The following is a 20,951-nucleotide window of genomic DNA, read 5'->3' as shown; positions in this document are numbered from 1 at the left end:
CAATGAACCTCCTGAGAAACCTAGTGGTAAGTGTTTTGTTCCTGAGAATCTTCAAACTAAACTTTTGCACACTTACCAATATCCTAAAGCCACAGGTCACCCAGGCAAGAACCAAATGAGTTGGTCTGTCACTCGACAATTCTGGTGGCCAGGTCTTCGTTCTGATGTTGCTGCATATGTTGCCTCCTGCTCAGTTTGTGCACAGAATAACACTCCTCGATGTCTTCCTGTGAGTCTTCTTCAACCTATTGCTAATGGTGAGCGTCCTTGGACACATCTTTCCATGGACTTCATTGTCGAGCTCCCTGTTTCCAATGGCAATACTGTTATCCTTATGGTGGTTGACCGTTTTTCTAAAATGTCACATTGCATTCCCTTGATGAAGCTGCCTACCGCTCAGGAGCTTGCTTCAATTTTTGCTACGGAACGGTCTAATCAAGCTCTGGAACAGTTCCTCCATTGCTATTTTTCAGATCACCACAATAATTGATCTGAACTGTTACCTTGGGCAAAGTTTGCTCGTAATAGTGCTATTAATGCTTCCTCCAAGTTATCCCCGTTCATGGCGAATTATGGGTTTCAACCATCCTTGTTGCCCGATTCATTCATGTCTCAGGGTATTCCGGCTTTGGAGGAGCATCTCTGGCAACTCCGTTTCACGTGGGTGCAGATTCAGGATTGCCTTCATCGTTCTATGCAGCGCCAAAAGTTCCAGGCTGATCATTGGCGTCTGCCCGCACCTTCGTACCAGGTTGGGGAGAGAGTTTGACTGTCCTCCCGCAACTTGAACCTTCGTGTGCCTTCCAATAAATTGGCTCCCCGTTATGTTGGTCCTTTTCGAATACTTGACGGGTTAATCCTGTGGCCTACGCTCTTGACCTTCCTTCTGCTATGCACATCTCCAATGTTTTTCATGTCTCCCTCTTGAAACCATTAGTTTGTAATCAGTTTACCACTGTGTTGCCTCATCCCCATCCTATCTTTGTTGACAACCATGAGGAGTATGAGGTCAGCAGCATTATTGACTCTCGTATGTCCAGGGGCCATGTACAGTATTTGGTTCACTGGAGGGGCTACGGTCCGGAGGAGCGTTCTTGGGTTCCCTCCTCTGATGTTCATGCTCCTGCCCTCCTCCGTGCCTTCCATGCCCGTTTCCCCAATAAGCCTTTTGTCCTCCCGCAGGGGAGGGGTCATTGAGGGGAGGGGACTGTCAGGGTTTTTTCCCTGTTTTGTTTGCCATGTGCTGCTGACAGCCATTTTACTCACCTCTCTTGCTTACTATGGTGCATTGTGGGGGATGCTGCTCATTTCCTGCACTTCCTTTTATGGCCATACTGGTGTGCATCATCCGTGTGAGACAGGATGCAGTCTCAGAATTGTGATGTCATCACTTATTATTTAAGGGCCTCTGTTCAGTATGCTTTGCCTTTGCGTTGTCTCAGACCTGTTTGTAAGAGCTCCTGTGTATTACCTGGCTGCCTGATGTCTTTCCTGGTTCCTGATCCCTGGCTTGTTCCTGACTCTGCTGTTTTCCTTGTTCCTGATTCCGGCTCGTCTGACTATTTGCTTTGGCTCCTGACTCGGCTCGTCTGACTACCAGCTCTGGTTTTGACTCCTGGCTTGTTATTTGACTTGTGGACTTTTTATTATTTTTTGCTACTAATAAAGGTGTGATTATTTTTGCACTTCTCGTCTCAGTCTGATTCCTGGCACCCTGACTGGACTTTTGTAACATGAATATACATTTTAAAAAATATATTTATGTTTTAAAGGAAAAAATAAATACATATTAACCCCTTAACGACACATGTCGTACAGGGTACGTCTTACACAAACTGGTCTTTAAAGACCAGAGACGTACCCTGTACGTCGTTAAGGGTTTCAAGCGACTGGAAGCGATCCTGATCGCTTCCAGCCGCTTTCAAGGTATTGCAGTGATGCCTCAATATTGAGGCATCACTGCAATACCTTTTTAGGCACACCGATGCAGAGAGAGCCACTCTGTGGCCCTCTCTGCATCGGCCAGTGATGGTGCCTGATCGTTGGTGGGTGGGAGCCATTGCAGGGAGGTGGGTGGGTGGCCCATCACTGGGGAACTTCCTTCCGGCTGTTCACTATGCCGGGTGCGCGCGGGAGCGCGCGCTGAAGGTGAGGGGTGGGTGCGCGTTCGCGATCGCGCGCGCGCGCACGCGCGATCGCGATCGCGATCTAACACAATTATGTGAAATTTTTTTTGGGCTGGAAGAGGGTGGTGGGGTGATCAAGGAGTGATCTGGGGGTGATCTGGGAGGGGGAGGGTGTAGGGTATGGAGGGGGGGCAGCTACACTACAGAAAATGTTAGGTTTAAATAAAAAATAAAAAAGTTATTTTGCAAAGTGGGTACTGGCAGACAGCTGCCAGTACCCAAAATGGTTACTAATAGTTAGTGGGGGGAGGGTTAGAGAGCTCTTTGGGGGGGATCAGGCAGGTTGGGGGCTAAGGGGGGGATCCTACACAGCAGAATATCATTATTATTTTTTTAAATAATAAAAAAAACAAATTAAAACTTTTATTTTAGTACTGGCAGACTTTCTGCCAGTACTTAAGATGGCGGGGAAAATTGTGGGGTGGGGGAGGGAAGAGAGCTGTTTGGGAGGGATCAGGGGGTGGGATGTGTCAGGTGGGAGGCTGATTTCTACACTAAAGCTAAAATTAACCCTGCAAGCTCCCTACAAGCTACCTAATTAACCCTGTCACTGCTGGGCATAATACAAGTTTGGTGCGCAGCGGCATTTAGCGGCCTTCTAATTACCAAAAAGCAACGCCAAAGCCATATATGTCTGCTATTTCTAAACAAAGGGGATCCCAGAGAAGCATTTACAACCATTTGTGCCATAATTGCACAAGTTGTTTGTAAACAATTTCAGTGAGAAACCTGATATTTGTGAAAAAGTTTGTGAAAAAGTGAACAATTTTATTTATTTGATCGCATTTGGCGGTAAAATGGTGGCATGAAATAGACCAAAATGGGCCTAGATCAATACTTTGGGATGTCTACTAAAAAAAAAATATACATGTCAAGGGATATTCAGGGATTCCAGACAGATATCAGTGTTCTAATATAACTATCGCTTATTTTGAAAAAAAATGGTTTGGAAATAGCAAAGTGGTATTTGTACTTATTGCCCTATAACTTACAAAAAAAGCAAAGAACATGTAAACATTGGGTATTTCTAAACTCAGGACAAAATTTAGAAACTATTTAGCATGGGTGTTTTTTGGTGGTTGTAGATGTGCAACAGATTTTGGGGGTCAAAGTTAGAAAACGTGTGTTTTTTTCCATTTTTTCATCATATTTTATAATTTTTTTTATGGTAAATTGTAAAATATGATGAAAATAATGGTGTCTTTAGAAAGTCCATTTAATGGCGAGAAAAACGGTATATAATATGTGTGGGTACAGTAAATGAGTAAGAGGGAAATTGCAGCTAAACACAAACACCGCAGAAATGTAAAAATAGCCTTGGTCCTTAAGGGAAAGAAATTGAAAAATGGCCTTGTCCTTAAGGGGTTAATTTATATACAACAGTTAAAAGAATATTCATCATACATAAGAATGCATATTTTTTTTTAAATTGGAGATAAATGCACTATTAACCCCTACACTTTCCTAACCTAATCACCTAATCAATACCCATACAGGTATATGGGGTGGTTAGGAGATTAAGGCCTAATAAATGGTAACCATCAATAATAACCTAATAAACCCCCATACAGGTATGAAGGGTGGTTAAGAGATTAAGGCCTAATAAATGGTAACGATCAACAATCACCTAATCAACCCCCATACAGGCATAAGGGGTGGTTAGGATATTAAGGCCTAATAAATGGTAACTAACAATAATTACCTAATCAACCCCTATACAGGTATAAGGGGTGGTTACGAGATTAGGACCTAATAAATGGTAACTAACAATTATCACCTAATAAACCCCTATACAGGTATGGTGGGTGTTTAGGAGATTAAGGCCTAAACTGCCAAAATAAAACTATACTTACACCTAAGCCCCTCTCGAAACTAACCTCCCTCTAAACTAAACCACCCTCTAAACTAACCACACTAAGTTAGAAAAAAAAAAAGCTAAGTTACTTAAAAAATAAAAATAAAAAAGCTAAGTTACAACCTACAGTATAATAAAAAAACAACCCACTATTATACCTAATAATAAACTATATGGTCAATAAAATAAAAAAAACACCCAAAAAAAAAAAACACTAACACTAAATTCAATTACAATAGCCCTTAAAAAGAATGGGCATTGTTCTAAAGCAATCAGCTCTTTTGTATAAAAAAAAAAAATAAAAAAAAAGAATTACAAAAAACCCCATCTACATTACAAGTAACCCTCTAACCCCCTCCCCAAATAAAAAAATCTAAGTTAAAAAAACTAGCCTGCAAAAGAAAATAAAAAATAAAAAACCCTATTCTTAAAAATAAAAAACCCACCCCAAAAAAGCCCTAACTAACCCCAAAAGTGGTAATCCAGCACCTCTTGATCCGACATTGGGCCCTCTTCATCCCTGTTCCTGGTGCCAGGGGTCCATCTTTGCAGTGGTAGAGGAGGACTTCCGTGGCCTCTTCCACCGCCTCCGTTCTGCAGTCTTCTTCCATGTCAGGGTCCTCTTCATCCAGGCTTCAGGTTCTGGTGGTCCATCCTCATGGAGGCGGTCTTCCGCCACCTTTGCTTCGCAATATTCAGCTCTTAGGCAGTCTTTGGGGAGCCCTGGGCTTCCTGTGTTTGCCTCCGCACACTGAAATCCTGGAAGTGCAGAACTAAAAAATATAGGGGTACCGCTTAATTCTGATTGGCTGATTTTAAATCAGTCAATCGATATTGGCTGATTTGAATCAGCCAATAGCAAGAACTTTTTTTAAATTAAAATTCTAATTATCCTTTTCTATTGGATGATTAGAATTTAAATTTAAAATTGTTCTTGCTATTGGCAGATTTAAATCAGCCAACAGGGATTGACTGATTTAAAATCAGCCAATCAGAATTAAGTAGTACCCCTATTTATTGGGCTTCCGCACTTTTTGGGATTTCAGTGTGTGGCAGCGACCACAAGAAGACCAGGGCTCCTCGAAGAGAGCTGTAGAACCGAAGATTGCAAAGCAGTGGTGGCGGAAGAGGCCCGCGGAAGTCTGCCTCCGCTGCTGCGAAGAGAGCCCCGATGTGGATGAAGATTGTGGAGTGGAGGTGCCTCTGCCACCGCAAAGATGGCCCCCAGTGCCAGTAACCAGGATGAAGAGGGCCCAATGTCGGATCAAGAGGAGCTGGATTATTCAAAGGCGAGTACCACTTTTGAGATTAGTTAGGGCATTTTTGGGGTGTTTTTTTTTAAGAATAGGGTTTTTTATTTTTACTTTTACTTTCTAGTCTAGGTTTTTTTTTGCTAGATTTTGTTATTTTGGGGGGTGAGGGTTACTTGTATTGTAGAGCGGGGGTTTTTGTTAAAAAAATGTTTTAAAGAGCTTATCACTTTAGTGCCGTGCCCCACAAAAGGCCCTTTTAAGGGCAATTGTAATTATTTTAGTGTTAGTGGGGGTTTTTTGTTTTGAATGGGTATCTTATTTTATGTAGTTTAGTGTTAGGTATAATGATTTTTTTTATAACGTAGGTTATTATTTTTTGTAACTTAGCTTTTTGTTATTTTCTGTTACTTGGAAATTTTTATTTTTTTATTTAGTGGGGTTAGTTTAAGTCAGCGGTGAGCTGGTTATACGTGCTTGTGCACGATTTCCCCATAGACATCAATGGGGAGAGCCGGCTGAGAAAAAGTCTAACACCTGCAAAAAAGCAGCGTAAAGCTCAGTAACCCAGCCCCATTGATTCCTATGGGAAACAAAATTTATGTTTACACCTAACACCCTAACATGAACCCCAAGTCTAAACACCCCTAATCTTACACTTATTAACCCCTAATCTGCTGCCCCCAACATCGCCGACACCTACCTACATTTATTAACCCCTAATCTTCCGCCCCTGACATCGCTGACACCTACATTATATTTATTAACCCCTAATCTGCCGCCCCCGACATCGCCGACACCTACATTATATTTATTAACCCCTAATCTACTGCCCCCAACATCGCTGACACCTACATTATATTTATTAACCCCTAATCTCCCGCCCCCAATGTCGCCGCAACCTACCTACACTTATTAACCCCTAATCTGCCGCCCCCAACGTCGCTGCCACTATAATAAACATATTAACCCCTAAACCGCCTCACTCCCACATCGCAAACACTAGTTAAATATTATTAACCCCTAATCTGCCGCCCCTAACATCGCCGCCACCTACCTTCATTTATTATAGATTATGTTTGATAGATATTGCATGATATTGTATGATGCTATCTGCATAATATAAACTGTAAAGACAAAACGACTCGCTTTGGGGCTGTTAAACATAGATCCAGATACTTGCATATTCATGACACCTGATACCTTTCATTATACTGGTGGTGTCCGCTGAATACTGGAGTTGTTTTTCTCACCCCCATAGTCCATTTTTGTCTTGTCACATATCTGTATTAAATGAAACTGTATGTTTTAATCTAAGCTGCTAGCATTCAGTTAGACTGTATCCTGGGGTTGTTAAACATAGATCCAGAATTAATTTTCATGACACCAGATACCTCTCACTATATTGGTGGTGCCCGCTGTTACTGGAGTTGCTTTTTCATCCCCCACAGTCTACACTGTTCTTGTATGACCATATATAATAAATATTGGCTAAATAACGTATTGTGCACAATACTTAGAGCTACATATTAGCTCCATTACGTATGATTCAGCTGTTCAATCAATTTATGCTGCTTGTCTTAGGTTATAAACACATTTTTGTGTACTGGCATAGATCCTCAAGGATCACTATGGTGGCGAATTTTACGTCTAGTATGTAACCACCCGCTAGTGGAGGTGTTGTCAGTCCATACCTTTTACAGTTTTAAAGTTTCAGCGTACCTTTTGCAATATAAAACAAATATTTAATAAAATTTTGACAGTGAATACTGTTTCAAGCATAACGTCTATCAGTGCTTCTTTGCTTATTTGGTTCATGTGTCTTGCATAAGAAAATTAGTCTCTGTTTGTATGCCCTGGAAGTCTGTGGTTGACGAGAATGGACTTCACATACCGCTAAATGCGGAGCTTTGCATTTGCTTAGCATTTACATTAAAAAAGGTTGTGCTGAAATCCCTGTCTTTCCTAATAACAATCTAATTATGGTTGTTATTCTATCTCACTTTATACTATGAATATATATTAGTTTAAGGGTCTGCACACCACTTTATTTCCTTCATATAAGGTTTTACAATCACCTGAGCATTGCTTTTTAGCTCGAGGTAAAGTTCTATACTTAAGGTTTAACTAGTCTCCCTTTCCCTACCCATATTATCCTTCATTTATTAACCCCTAATCTGCCGCCCCCAACGTCGCCGCCACTATACTAAATTTATTAACTCCTAAACCTAAGTCTAACCCTAACACCCCCTAACTTAAATATAATTAAAATAAATCTAAATAAAACCTACTATTAATAACTAAATAATTCCTATTTAAAACTAAATACTTACCTGTAAAATAAACCCTAAGCTAGCTACAATATAACTTATAGTTACATTGTAGATAGCTTAGGGTTTATTTTTATTTTACAGGCAAATTTGTATTTATTTTAACTAGGTAGAATAGTTACTAAATAGTTATTAACTATTTACTAACTACCTAGCTAAAATAAATACAAATTTACCTGTAAAATAAAACCTAACCTGCCTTACAATAAAACCTAACCTTACACTACAATTAAATAAATTACCTAAATTAAATATAATTACCTAAATTACAAAAAAAAAAAACACTAAATTACACAAAATAAAAAAGACATTATCAGATATTTAAACTAATTACACCTAATCTAATAGCCCTATCAAAATAAAAAAAGCCCCCCCAAAATAAAAAAAAACCCTAGCCTAAACTAAACTACCAATAACCCTTAAAAGGGCCTTTTGCGGGGCATTGCCCCAAAGAAATCAGCTCTTTTACTTGTAAAAAAAAACACCCCCCCCAACAGTGAAACCCACCACCCACACAACCAACCCCCCAAATAAAATACTAACTAAAAAAAACCTAAGCTTCCCATTGCCCTGAAAAGGGCATTTGGATGGGCATTGCCCTTAAAAGAGCATTTAGCTCTTTTTCAATTGCCCAAACCCCTAATCTAAAAATAAAACCCACCCAATAAACCCTTAAAAAAGTCTAACACTAACCCCCAAGATCCACTTACAGTTTTGAAGACCCGACATCCATCCTCAACGAAGCGGCAGAAGTCCTCATCGAAGCATTCAGAAGTCTTCATCCAAGCGGCCGAAATCTTCATCCAAGCCCGCAGAAGTCTTCATCCATCCGGCACAGAGCGGCTCCATCTTCAAGACATCCGTTGCGGAGCATCCTCTTCAATCGATGTCTTCTTGCTGAATGAATGTTCCTTTAAATGAAGTCATCCAAAATGGTGTCCCTTGAATTCCGATTGGCTGATAGAATTCTATCAGCCAATTGGAATTAAGAGTGAAAAAATCCTATTGGCTGATGCAATCAGCCAATAGGATTGAGCTTCAATCCTATTGGCTGATCCAATTAGCCAATAGGATTGAGCTTGCATTCTATTGGCCGTTCCAATCAGCCAATAGAATGCAAGCTCAATCCTATTGGCTGATTGGATCAGCCAATAGGATAAAAGCTCAATCCTATTGGCTGATTGCAACAGCCAATAGGATTTTTTCACCATTAATTCTGATTGGCTGATAAAATTCTATCAGCCAATCAGAATTCAAGGGACGCCATCTTGGATGATGTCATTTAAAGGATCATTCATTCTGCAAGAAGTCGTCGATTGAAGAGGATGCTCCGCGTCGGATGTCTTGAAGATGGAGCCGCTCCGCGCCGGATGGATGACGATAGAAGATGCCGTCTGGATGAAGACTTCTGCAGGCTTGGATGAAGACTTCGGCCGCTTGGATGAAGACTTCTGCGGGCTTCGATGAGGACTTCTGATGCTTCGTTGAGGATGGATGTCGGGTCTTCAAAACTGTAAGTGGATCTTCGGGAATTAGTGTTAGGGTTTTTCAAGGGTTTATTGGGTGGGTTTTATTTTTAGATTAGGGGTTTGGGCAATTTAAAAAGAGCTAAATGCCCTTTTAAGGGCAATGCCCATCCAAATGCCCTTTTCTATTTGGGGGGTTGGTTGTGTGGTGGTGGGTTTTACTGTTGGGGGGTGTTTGTATTTTTTTTTACAGGTAAAAGAGCTGATTTCTTTGAGGCAATGCCCCCACACAAGGCCCTTTTAAGGGCTATTGGTAGTTTAGTTTAGGCTAGGGTTTTTTTTTATTTTGGGGGGTATTTTTTTATTTTGATAGGGCTATTAGAATAGGTGTAATTAGTTTAAATATCTGATAATGTTTTTTTTTTATTTTGTGTAATTTAGTGTTTGTTTTTTTTGTAATCTAGGTAATTGTATTTAATTTAGGTAATTTATTTAATTGTAGTATAAGGTTAGGTTTTATTGTAAGGCAGGTTAGGTTTTATTTTACAGGTAAATTTGTATTTATTTTAGCTAGGTAGTTAGTAAATAGTTAATAACTATTTAGTAACTATTCTACCTAGTTAAAATAAATACAAACTTGCCTGTGAAATAAAAATAAAACCTAAGTTAGATACAATGTAACTATTAGTTATATTGTAGCTAGCTTAGGGTTTATTTTACAGGTAAGTATTTAGTTTTATAGGAATTATTTAGTTATTAATAGTAGGTTTTATTTAGATTTATTTTAATTATATTTAAGTTAGGGGGTGTTATGGTTAGGGTTAGACTTAGGTTTAGGGGTTAATAAATGTAGGTAGGTGGCAGCGATGTTAGGGGCGGCAGATTAGAGGTTAATAATATTTAACTAGTGTTTGCGAAGCGGGAGTGCGGCGGTTTAGGGGTTAATATGTTTATTATAGTGGCGGCGATGTCCGGAGCGGCAGATTAGGGGTTAATTATTTTATTTTAGTGTTTGCAGTGCGGGAAGGCCTCGGTTAAGGGGTTAATAGGTAGTTTATGGGTGTTAGTGTACTTTTTAGCACTTTAGTTATGAGTTTTATGTTACGGTATTGTAACATAAAACTCATAACTACTAACTTTACAATGCGTTGCGAATCTTGGCGGTATAGGGTGTACCGCTCACTTTTTGGCCTCCCAGGCAGACTCGTAATACCGGCACTAAGGAATTCCCATTGAAAAAAGACTTTATGCAAATTGCGTAAGTTAATTTGCGCTAAGGCCAAAAAAGTGTCAGGTGCCCCTAAACCTGCAAGACTGGTAATACCAGCGGTAGTGAAAAAGCAGCGTTATAAGCCTTAACCCTGCTTTTTCACTTATACCGCAAAACTCGTAATCTAGCCTTTAGATTTTTATTTTTATTGTAACTTAGGGGGTTTAGTTTAGATGGGGGTTAGGTGTGAGGTTAGTTTGTGTTTAAGATATATGGCAGCATAGGGGTTAATTGTTAGATACTAGCAGTGGGTATGTGACTGCAAAGGGATTAAAAGTTATAGATACTAGCAATGAGTATGTGGTGGTATAGAGGTTAATAGTTAGATACTAGCGGAGGGTATGTGGCAACATAGGGGTTAATAGTTAGATACTAGCGGTGAGTATGTGGCAGCATAGGTGTTAATAGATGCTAGCGGTGGTTATGTGGCTTCATAGGGGTTAATAGTTAGATACTTGCGGTGGGTATTTAGCAGTTTAGAGGTTAATAGTTAGATACTTGCTGTGTGCATGTGGCGATTTAGATCTTTATTAGTATAGTTTTAGTTTATGATCATGGGGTACTTTGGTTTAGGGATATTAGGATTAATTGTTAGGCACGGCAGTTATATTCCAGGGATCGTTTACTATAGTACATCACCAATATAGTCTGCGATGCTGGGTGTTGTCTATAGCCAGCATCGCCGACCAATGGTATGTATAGTAAACGCCTCTTGGTGATGCAACTTTATCAAGAACTTGGAATATTCAGACAGGCTTGCTCGACATAGCAGCAGATCCCTTTGAATATTTCAACACATCATAACACTTAAATTTATCAGGGCCTCTGCCTTACCACTTACCCATCCTCCCTGTATCCCATTATGTTTTTTAGCTTTAAGACTCAACACATTCTTGCATCTCACAACAGCTCTGCAGCAAGAAACAAAGAAAAACTCCACACATCTTCCACCCAGCCAGTGGAGTATTTAGGTTTTGTACTGCTTTAGGCAATAAAAATGCTGCAGCCCCCCAGGTTCAAGGCCTTTTTTGGCAATAATATTTTTGGGTCAGAGCTTCAAAAGGTCTTCAAAATGTATTTATTCATAGATAATTTACTTTTTTAATCAACTGCATTGACTTAAGTATTACACACATTAAATATTATATAAGAGAGAGAGATAGAAAGACACAGAGACAGAAAGAGAGAGAGAGAGACGTATGCAAGGTATATATACTATATATTTATAAATATGCATATAAATAGGATGGAGAATTTTGTTACAACAATTGGAAAGATGATAAACCTAACCCCCTCCACAGAAACTCAGGAGGGGGTTAGTTCAGGGGTTCTTAACTGAGGTATCCATACCCCTTTGGGGGCATGGAAACCAAATAATAGGCGTATGGGATTGGATCTCTGAATTATGTAAAACAGATGTTGTTAGATTAGATGATAAACTATCACTGTTATAAATACTTTGATTCTGTGTTTTAACTCCACAAAAACAACACCAAAATTCTAGCTTGTGCATTTGTGATTTGCATTTTTCATTTTAATAATTATGGTAAAATCCTTGCGATTTTCTTTCAGCTGTTATGTTTTCAGCTTCTATTTAAAATAAAACCAACCTACTGACATCTTTTGAAGTCCTACTGGTACCTAATAAAACTGGTGGTGATGATGACAGTCTGGTGCAGGGGCTATGGGTACATACAGTACTGGGAAATCCACTGGGGGTCTGTAGTGGTAAAAAGGTTAAAAATGCCTGTTCTACAGTAGTGTATGGGTCCACATTTTATTTTATTGTTTGTACACTACACTTATAAGAATACTTTAGTGAAAATATATTAATTAAATTTGTTTTTTGTTAGAATTCTCTTCCAAAACGTACAAGAAGTAGTGGAGAGCCAGTTTAAGAAAAATGGACAACCCCAGAAGAATTATAACAACATGAAATTCGAGAAATACCGTACATGGCCAGAGGTCTATCCATCATTTAATCATGTCTTGTAATTTTGAAGTTATTTCATAAAAACTTAAATTTATAATTTATTACCACTCACATATTTGTTTCTTATTAGATTGCTACTTGGTGTTACTATTTATCTATAACACGTCCTGATTTGGTATCATGTATTCCTATTGGAAATACGTATGAAGGACGACCTATTCTGATTTTCAAGGTACAAAACCTACCTGACTTTTAGTTATACATCTAAAGCCTTCTTCCTATACATACTTCTGGTTTACCACAAAGTTTAATATAATTGTCTTTACAATAGATGATAGATAGATAGATAGATAGATAAATAGATAGATAGATAGATAGATAGATAGATTTTACCATTTCTAGATTTCAGTCTTTCCTGCATTTTCTTGTAATCTCTCTTTTTTTTGTGAGTATTCAAAAGCAATTAATTTAATCACCAATATTTTAATCCATTAGTATATATGCAAGTTGGGGTCATTTTTTCTAAGCTATTTGCATTGATTCAGTTAGTAAAATTGTTACAAATACGTATATGATATAACAGGAAAATCTTGATAAACACTAAAATAAACAGGGGATTCTAGCAGGAGGTAAAAGATTACAACTAATTGATTCAGTATGGATAATGACTGCATAATATGTTTCACTTAACTGTTAATATCAATTAACATGTTCAATTAAAAGTTGCATACAACTATACAGCTTACCTTTTAGCCAAATACATCATTAAAATAATTGGGTAACATTGCAACAATTCTACTGGGTAGTATTAGTACTGTTGTGAAAGAAAATATATCATAGCAAATATCCAATCAGAATTTGCATTACCCATATGGGATAAAAACAAATATAAAATAAAAGTTACAGGATTTAAAATTAAGAATATGTTCAATATAGTTTATAAAGATGGAAAACTTTCTTCTCATTATATACTTACAAAGCATGATTATGTTTACAAGATTGTACTACAGATATAATTTCTTTTTTATATTTTTGGAGATGTAAATTATAATTGGTAAATGAGGAATAACGCAATTCTTTTCTCTTGTTTTTTTTGTTTTGTTTTGTTTGTTTTTTGTCTTTATTTTTTCCATCAAGGTTGGAAGTCCAAAACCTAAAAACAAAGATATCTTCCTAGAATGTGGTGCTCATGCCCGAGAATGGATCTCCCCTGCTTTTTGCCAGTGGTTTGTTAATGAGGTAGGTATGATATGGGTCAATATTTATCTATGTTTGTTCTAATACCCAGTTTTGTTTTAAATATGAAGACATTTCTAATCTACAGTGTGTCTGTTTCAATAATTGTCTATCTGGTCACATAATTAAATGGTCTTCCTAAATATTCTATTAAATTGTAACCAGGACAAGATCATTCAAATTGTTATGTACAAAACTCCCCTAAACTTTAATGGTTAATTTTGTAGAAAAAAAAATATTAATGTGTCTTTGCAATGAATTAGCATATAACTCAATATATAAGAATAATTATCAATACAGAAATATATCTGTTAAGTGTATTATTACATGATTTTCTAATGAATTCATGGATTAGAAAGCTAAGAATAAAAAAAAAACCAATAATTTGTGCAAGGCAATTTGTATGTGATTATGATGGATTGGAATGAGGACAGAGTTTAACTTTGTCTAAGTATTTCAGTGAGTAAATACACTCATTAATTTCCATAGTATTTGTGTTTAAATGAGAAATATTGCTTAGGAATACATCATACTATAATTAAACCATTCTTGTGATATCACTAGGTTATATAAAAGTAACAGAATTTATGCTTACCTGATAAATTACTTTCTCCAACGGTGTGTCCGGTCCACGGCGTCATCCTTACTTGTGGGATATTCTCTTCCCCAACAGGAAATGGCAAAGAGCCCAGCAAAGCTGGTCATATGATCCCTCCTAGGCTCCGCCTACCCCAGTCATTCGACCGACGTACAGGAGGAAATATGCATAGGAGAAACCATATGATACCGTGGTGACTGTAGTTAGAGAAAATAATTCATCAGACCTAATTAAAAAAACCAGGGCGGGCCGTGGACCAGACACACCGTTGGAGAAAGTAATTTATCAGGTAAGCATAAATTCTGTTTTCTCCAACATAGGTGTGTCCGGTCCACGGCATCATCCTTACTTGTGGGAACCAATACCAAAGCTTTAGGACACGGATGAATCATGGTCACCTAAATGGAAGGCACCACGGCTTGCAAAACCTTTCTCCCAAAAATAGCCTCTGAAGAAGCAAAAGTATCAAATTTGTAAAATTTGGCAAAAGTGTGCAGTGAAGACCAAGTCGCTGCCTTACATATCTGGTCAACAGAAGCCTCGTTCTTGAAGGCCCATGTGGAAGCCACAGCCCTAGTGGAGTGAGCTGTGATTCTTTCAGGAGGCTGCCATCCGGCAGTCTCATAAGCCAAACGGATAATGCTTTTAAGCCAAAAAGAAAGAGAGGTAGAAGTTGCTTTTTGACCTCTCCTTTTACCAGAATAAACAACAAACAAAGAAGAAGTTTGTCTGAAATCTTTAGTGGCCTCTAAATAGAATTTTAGAGCATGGACTACGTCCAAATTGTGTAACAAACGTTCCTTCTTTGAAACTGGATTCGGGCACAAAGAAGGTACAACTATCTCCTGGTTAATATTCTTGTTGGAAACAACTTTCGGAAGAAAACCAGGCTTAGTACGCAAAACCACCTTATCTGCATGGAACACCAGATAGGGCGGAGAACACTGCAGAGCAGATAACTCTGAAACTCTTCTAGCAGAAGAAATTGCAACCAAAAACAAAACTTTCCAAGATAATAACTTAATATCTACGGAATGTAAGGGTTCAAACGGAACCCCTTGAAGAACTGAAAGAACTAGATTGAGACTCCAGGGAGGAGTCAAAGGTCTGTAAACAGGCTTGATTCTAACCAGAGCCTGAACAAACGCCTGAACGTCTGGCACAGCTGCCAGCCTTTTGTGAAGTAAAACAGATAACGCAGAAATCTGTCCCTTCAGAGAACTTGCAGATAATCCCTTCTCCAAACCCTCTTGTAGAAAGGATAAAATCCTAGGAATTTTTATCTTGTTCCATGGGAATCCTTTAGATTCACACCAATAGATATATTTTTTCCATATCTTATGGTAAATTTTTCTAGTTACAGGCTTTCTAGCCTGAATAAGAGTATCTATTACAGAATCTGAAAACCCACGCTTTGATAAAATCAAGCGTTCAATCTCCAAGCAGTCAGTTGGAGAGAAACCAGATTCGGATGTTCGAATGGACCTTGAACAAGAAGGTCCTGTCTCAAAGGTAGCTTCCATGGTGGAGCCGATGACATATTCACCAGGTCTGCATACCAAGTCCTGCGTGGCCACGCAGGAGCTATCAAGATCACCGAAGCCCTCTCCTGGTTGATCCTGGCTACCAGCCTGGGAATGAGAGGAAACGGTGGGAAAACATAAGCTAGGTTGAAGGTCCAAGGTGCTACTAGTGCATCTACTAGAGTCGCCTTGGGATCCCTGGATCTGGACCCGTAACAAGGAACCTTGAAGTTCTGACGAGACGCCATCAGATCCATGTCTGGAATGCCCCATAATTGAGATATTTGGGCAAAGATTTCCGGGTGGAGTTCCCACTTCCCCGGATGGAATGTCTGACGACTCAGAAAATCCGCTTCCCAATTTTCCACTCCTGGGATGTGGATTGCAGACAAGTGGCAGGAGTGATCCTCCGCCCATTGAATTATCTTGGTCACTTCCTCCATCGCCAGGGAACTCCTTGTTCCCCCCTGATGGTTGATATAAGCAACTGTCGTCATGTTGTCTGATTGAAACCTTATGAATTTGGCCTTTGCTAGATGAGGCCAAGCTTTGAGAGCATTGAATATCGCTCTCAGTTCCAGAATGTTTATCGGGAGAAGAGATTCTTCCCGAGACCATAGACCCTGAGCTTTCAGGGGTTCCCAGACCGCGCCCCAGCCCACCAGACTGGCGTCGGTCGTGACAATGACCCACTCTGGTCTGCGGAAGCTCATTCCCTGTGACAGATTGTCCAGGATTAGCCACCAACGGAGTGAATCTCTGGTCCTTTGATCTACTTGAATCGTCGGAGACAAGTCTGTATAATCCCCATTCCACTGTCTGAGCATGCACAGTTGTAATGGTCTTAGATGAATTCGTGCAAAAGGAACTATGTCCATTGCTGCAACCATCAATCCTATTACTTCCATGCACTGCGCTATGGAAGGACGAAGAACAGAATGAAGAACTTGACAAGAGCTTAGAAGTTTTGACGGGGAAAGAGAACTCTTTTCTATGTTTACTTTCCATCCGTGAGATCTGAGAAAGGCTAGGACGATGTCCGTATGAGCCTTTGCTTTTGACAGAGACGACGCTTGAATCAGGATGTCGTCCAAGTACGGTACTACTGCAATGCCCCTTGGTCTTAGAACCGCTAGAAGGGACCCTAGTACCTTTGTGAAAATTCTCGGAGCAGTGGCTAATCCGAATGGAAGTGCCACAAACTGGTAATGCTTGTCCAGAAAAGCGAACCTTAGGAACTGATGATGTTCCTTGTGGATAGGAATATGGAGGTACGCATCCTTTAAATCCACCGTGGTCATGAATTGACCTTCCTGGATGGTAGGAAGGATCGTTCGAATGGTTTCCATTTTGAACGATGGAACCCTGAGAAATTTGTTTAGGATCTTGAGATCTAGAATTGGTCTGAACGTTCCCTCTTTTTTGGGAACTATGAACAGGTTGGAGTAAAACCCCATCCCTTGTTCTCTTATTGGAACTGGATGAATTACTCCCATCCTTAACAGGTCTTCTACACAATGTAAGAATGCCTGTCTTTTTATTTGGTTTGAAGATAATTGAGACCTGTGGAACCTTCCCCTTGGGGGTAGTTCCTTGAATTCCAGGAGATAACCTTGAGAAACTATTTCTAGTGCCCAAGGATCCTGAACATCTCTTGTCCAGGCCTGAGCAAAGAGAGAAAGTCTGCCCCCCACCAGATCCGGTCCCGGATCGGGGGCCATCACTTCATGCTGTTTTGGTAGCAGTGGCAGGCTTCTTGGCCTGCTTACCCTTGTTCCAGTCTTGCATCGGTCTCCAGGCTGGTTTGGGTTGAGAAGTATTACCCTCTTGCTTAGAGGATGTAGAAGTAGAGGCTGGTCCGTTTCTGCGAAAGGGACGAAAATTAGGCTTATTTCTAGCCTTAAATGACCTATCCTGAGGAAGGGCGTGGCCCTTTCCTCCGGTGATGTCTGAAATAATCTCTTTCAAATCAGGCCCAAACAGTGTTTTGCCCTTGAAAGGGATGTTAAGCAATTTTGTCTTGGAAGACACATCCGCTGACCAAGACTTCAGCCAGAGCGCTCTGCGCGCCACGATAGCAAACCCTGAATTTTTCGCCGCTAATCTCGCTAATTGCAAAGCGGCATCTAGAATAAAAGAGTTAGCCAATTTAAGTGCATGAACTCTGTCCATAACCTCCTCATACGAAGATTCTTTATCGAGCGACTTTTCTAGTTCTTCGAACCAGAAACACGCTGCCGTAGTGACAGGAACAATGCATGAAATTGGTTGAAGAAGGTAACCTTGCTGAACAAACATTTTTTTAAGCAAACCCTCTAATTTTTTATCCATAGGATCTTTAAAAGCACAACTATCTTCTATGGGAATAGTAGTGCGTTTGTTTAGAGTAGAGACCGCCCCCTCGACCTTAGGGACTGTCTGCCATAAGTCCTTTCTGGGGTCGACTATAGGAAATAATTTCTTAAATATAGGGGGAGGCACAAAAGGTATGCCGGGCTTTTCCCATTCCTTGTTTACTATATCCGCCACCCGCTTGGGTATAGGAAAAACATCGGGGGGCACCGGAACCTCTAGGAATTTGTCCATCATACATAGTTTCTCTGGAATGACCAAATTGTCACAATCATCCAGAGTAGATAATACCTCCTTAAGCAGTGCGCGGAGATGTTCTAATTTAAATTTAAATGTTACAACATCAGGTTCAGCTTGTTGAGAAATTTTTCCTGAATCTGAAATTTCTCCCTCAGACAAAACCTCCCTCCTGGCCCCTTCAGATTGGTGTGAGGGTATGTCAGAAGCGTTATCATCAGCGTCCTCTTGCTCTTCAGTGTTTAAAACAGAGCAATCGCGCTTTCTTTGATAAGTAGGCATTTTAGATAAAATATTTGCAATAGAATTATCCATAACAGCCGTTAATTGTTGCATAGTAATAAGTATTGGCGCACTAGATGTACTAGGGGCCTCTTGTGTGGGCAAAACTGGTGTAGACACAGAAGGGGGTGATGCAGTACCATGCTTACTCCCCTCATCTGAAGAATCATCTTGGGCACTATTATTATCTGTGGCATCATTGTCCCTACTTTGTTTGGACACCATGTCACAATTATCACATATATTTAAATGGGGAGACACATTGGCTTTCATACATATAGAACATCGTTTATCTGATGGTTCAGACATGTTAAACAGGCTTAAACTTGTCAACAAAGCACAAAAAACGTTTTAAAATAAAACCGTTACTGTCACTTTAAATTTTAAACAGAACACACTTTATTACTGAATATGCGAAAAAGTATGAAGCAATTGTTCAAAATTCACCAAAATTTCTCCAACATAGGTGTGTCCGGTCCACGGCATCATCCTTACTTGTGGGATATTCTCTTCCCCAACAGGAAATGGCAAAGAGCCCAGCAAATCTGGTCACATGATCCCTCCTAGGCTCCGCCTTCCCCAGTCATTCTCTTTGCCGTTGCACAGGCAACATCTCCACGGAGATGGCTCAGAGTTTTTTGGTGTTTAAATGTAGTTTTTATTCTTCAATCAAGAGTTTGTTATTTTAAAATAGTGCTGGTATGTACTATTTACTCTGAAACAGAAAAGAGATGAAGATTTCTGTTTGTAAGAGGAAAATGATTTTAGCAACCGTTACTAAAATCGATGGCTGTTTCCACACAGGACTGTTGAGAGGAATTAACTTCAGTTGGGGGAAACAGTGAGCAGACTTTTGCTGCTTGAGGTATGACACATTTCTAACAAGACTTGGTAATGCTGGAAGCTGTCATTTTCCCTATGGGATCCGGTAAGCCATTTTTATTAAATAAGAATAAAGGGCTTCACAAGGGCTTTAAAGACTGGTAGACATTTTCTGGGCTAAAACGATTGATTTTTAAGCATTTTTAATAGTTTATAGCTTTGAGGAGTTATTTTATTCTTGGGAATTATGTTAAAGAAACGGCAGGCACTGTATTGGACACCTTTTTCACTGGGGGCCTTCTCTAATCATAGGCAGAGCCTCATTTTCGCGCCACTAATGCGCAGTTGTTTTTGGGAAGCAAGGCATGCAGATGCATGTGTGAGGAGCTCAGATACATAGAAAAAGCTTACTGAAGGCGTCATTTGGTATCGTATTCCCCTCTGGGCTTGGTTGGGTCTCAGCAAAGCAGATACCAGGGACTGTATAGGGGTTAAATATAAAAACGGCTTCCGTTATTTTAAGAGTTAAAGCTTTCAAATTTGGTGTGCAATACTTTTAAGGCTTTATGACACTGTGGTGAAATTTTGGTGAATTTTGAACAATTCCTGTATACTTTTTCACATATTCAGTAATAAAGTGTATTCAGTTTAAAATTTAAAGTGACAGTAACGGTTTTATTTTAAAACGTTTTTTGTACTTTGTTATCAAGTTTATGCCTGTTTAACATGTCTGAACTATCAGATAGACTATGTTCTGTATGTGAGGAAGCCAAGGTTCCTTCTCATTTAAATAGATGTGATGTATGTGACAAACAATTTAGAGAAAATGATGCCCAAGATGATTCCTCAAGTGAGGGGAGTAAGCATGGTACTGCATCATCCCCTCCTTCGTCTACGCCAGTCTTGCCCACACAGGAGGCCCCTAGTACATCTAGAGCGCCAATACTCCTTACTATGCAACAATTAACGGCTGTAATGGATAATTCTATCAAAAACATTTTAGCCAAAATGCCCACTTATCAGCGAAAGCGCGACTGCTCTGTTTTAGAAAATACTGAAGAGCATGAGGACGCTGATGATAATGGTTCTGACATGCCCCTACACCAGTCTGAGGGGGCCAGGGAGGTTTTGTCTGAGGGAGAAATTAGAAATGTGTTAGAAATGTGGCCATCATACCTCAGGCAGAAAAGTCTGCCAACTGCTTCCCCCAACTGAAGTTACTTCATCTCAACAGTCCTGTGTGGAAACAGCAATCGATTTTAGTAACGTTTGCTAAAATCATCTTCCTCTCACAAACAGAAATCTTCTTCTCTTTTCTGTTTCAGAGTAAATAGTACATACCAGCACTATTTTAAAATAACAAACACTTGATTGAAGAATAAAAACTACATTTAAACACCAAAAAACTCTTAGCCATCTCCGTGGAGATGTTGCCTGTGCAACGGCAAAGAGAATGACTGGGGTAGGCGGAGCCTAGGAGGGATCATATGACCAGCTTTGCTGGGCTCTTTGCCATTTCCTGTTGGGGAAGAGAATATCCCACAAGTAAGGATGACGCCGTGGACCGGACACACCTATGTTGGAGAAATTTTATTTATATGTTACTCTGTC

At 39.6% G+C, this 20,951-nt stretch overlaps 1 protein-coding gene across 1 annotated transcript in view; it reads left to right on the top strand.

The window, feature by feature from the left end:
- The window catches only part of LOC128656215 (mast cell carboxypeptidase A-like), a 173,551-nt gene that overhangs the window by 16,233 nt on the left and 136,367 nt on the right, over positions 1–20,951 (top strand). The window contains exons 4-6 of the mRNA XM_053710003.1: positions 12,211–12,322; positions 12,421–12,522; positions 13,428–13,529. Of these exons, the coding sequence (XP_053565978.1) occupies positions 12,211–12,322; positions 12,421–12,522; positions 13,428–13,529 (316 nt within the window). The remainder of the gene's footprint in view (positions 1–12,210; positions 12,323–12,420; positions 12,523–13,427; positions 13,530–20,951) is intronic.

This window comes from Bombina bombina, chromosome 4 (genome assembly GCF_027579735.1).
Source record: "Bombina bombina isolate aBomBom1 chromosome 4, aBomBom1.pri, whole genome shotgun sequence".
NCBI classification, from domain to species: Eukaryota; Metazoa; Chordata; class Amphibia; order Anura; family Bombinatoridae; genus Bombina; species Bombina bombina.
Note: the sequence above shows the minus strand (reverse complement) of the source record. Positions and strands in the feature narration are given on the sequence as shown.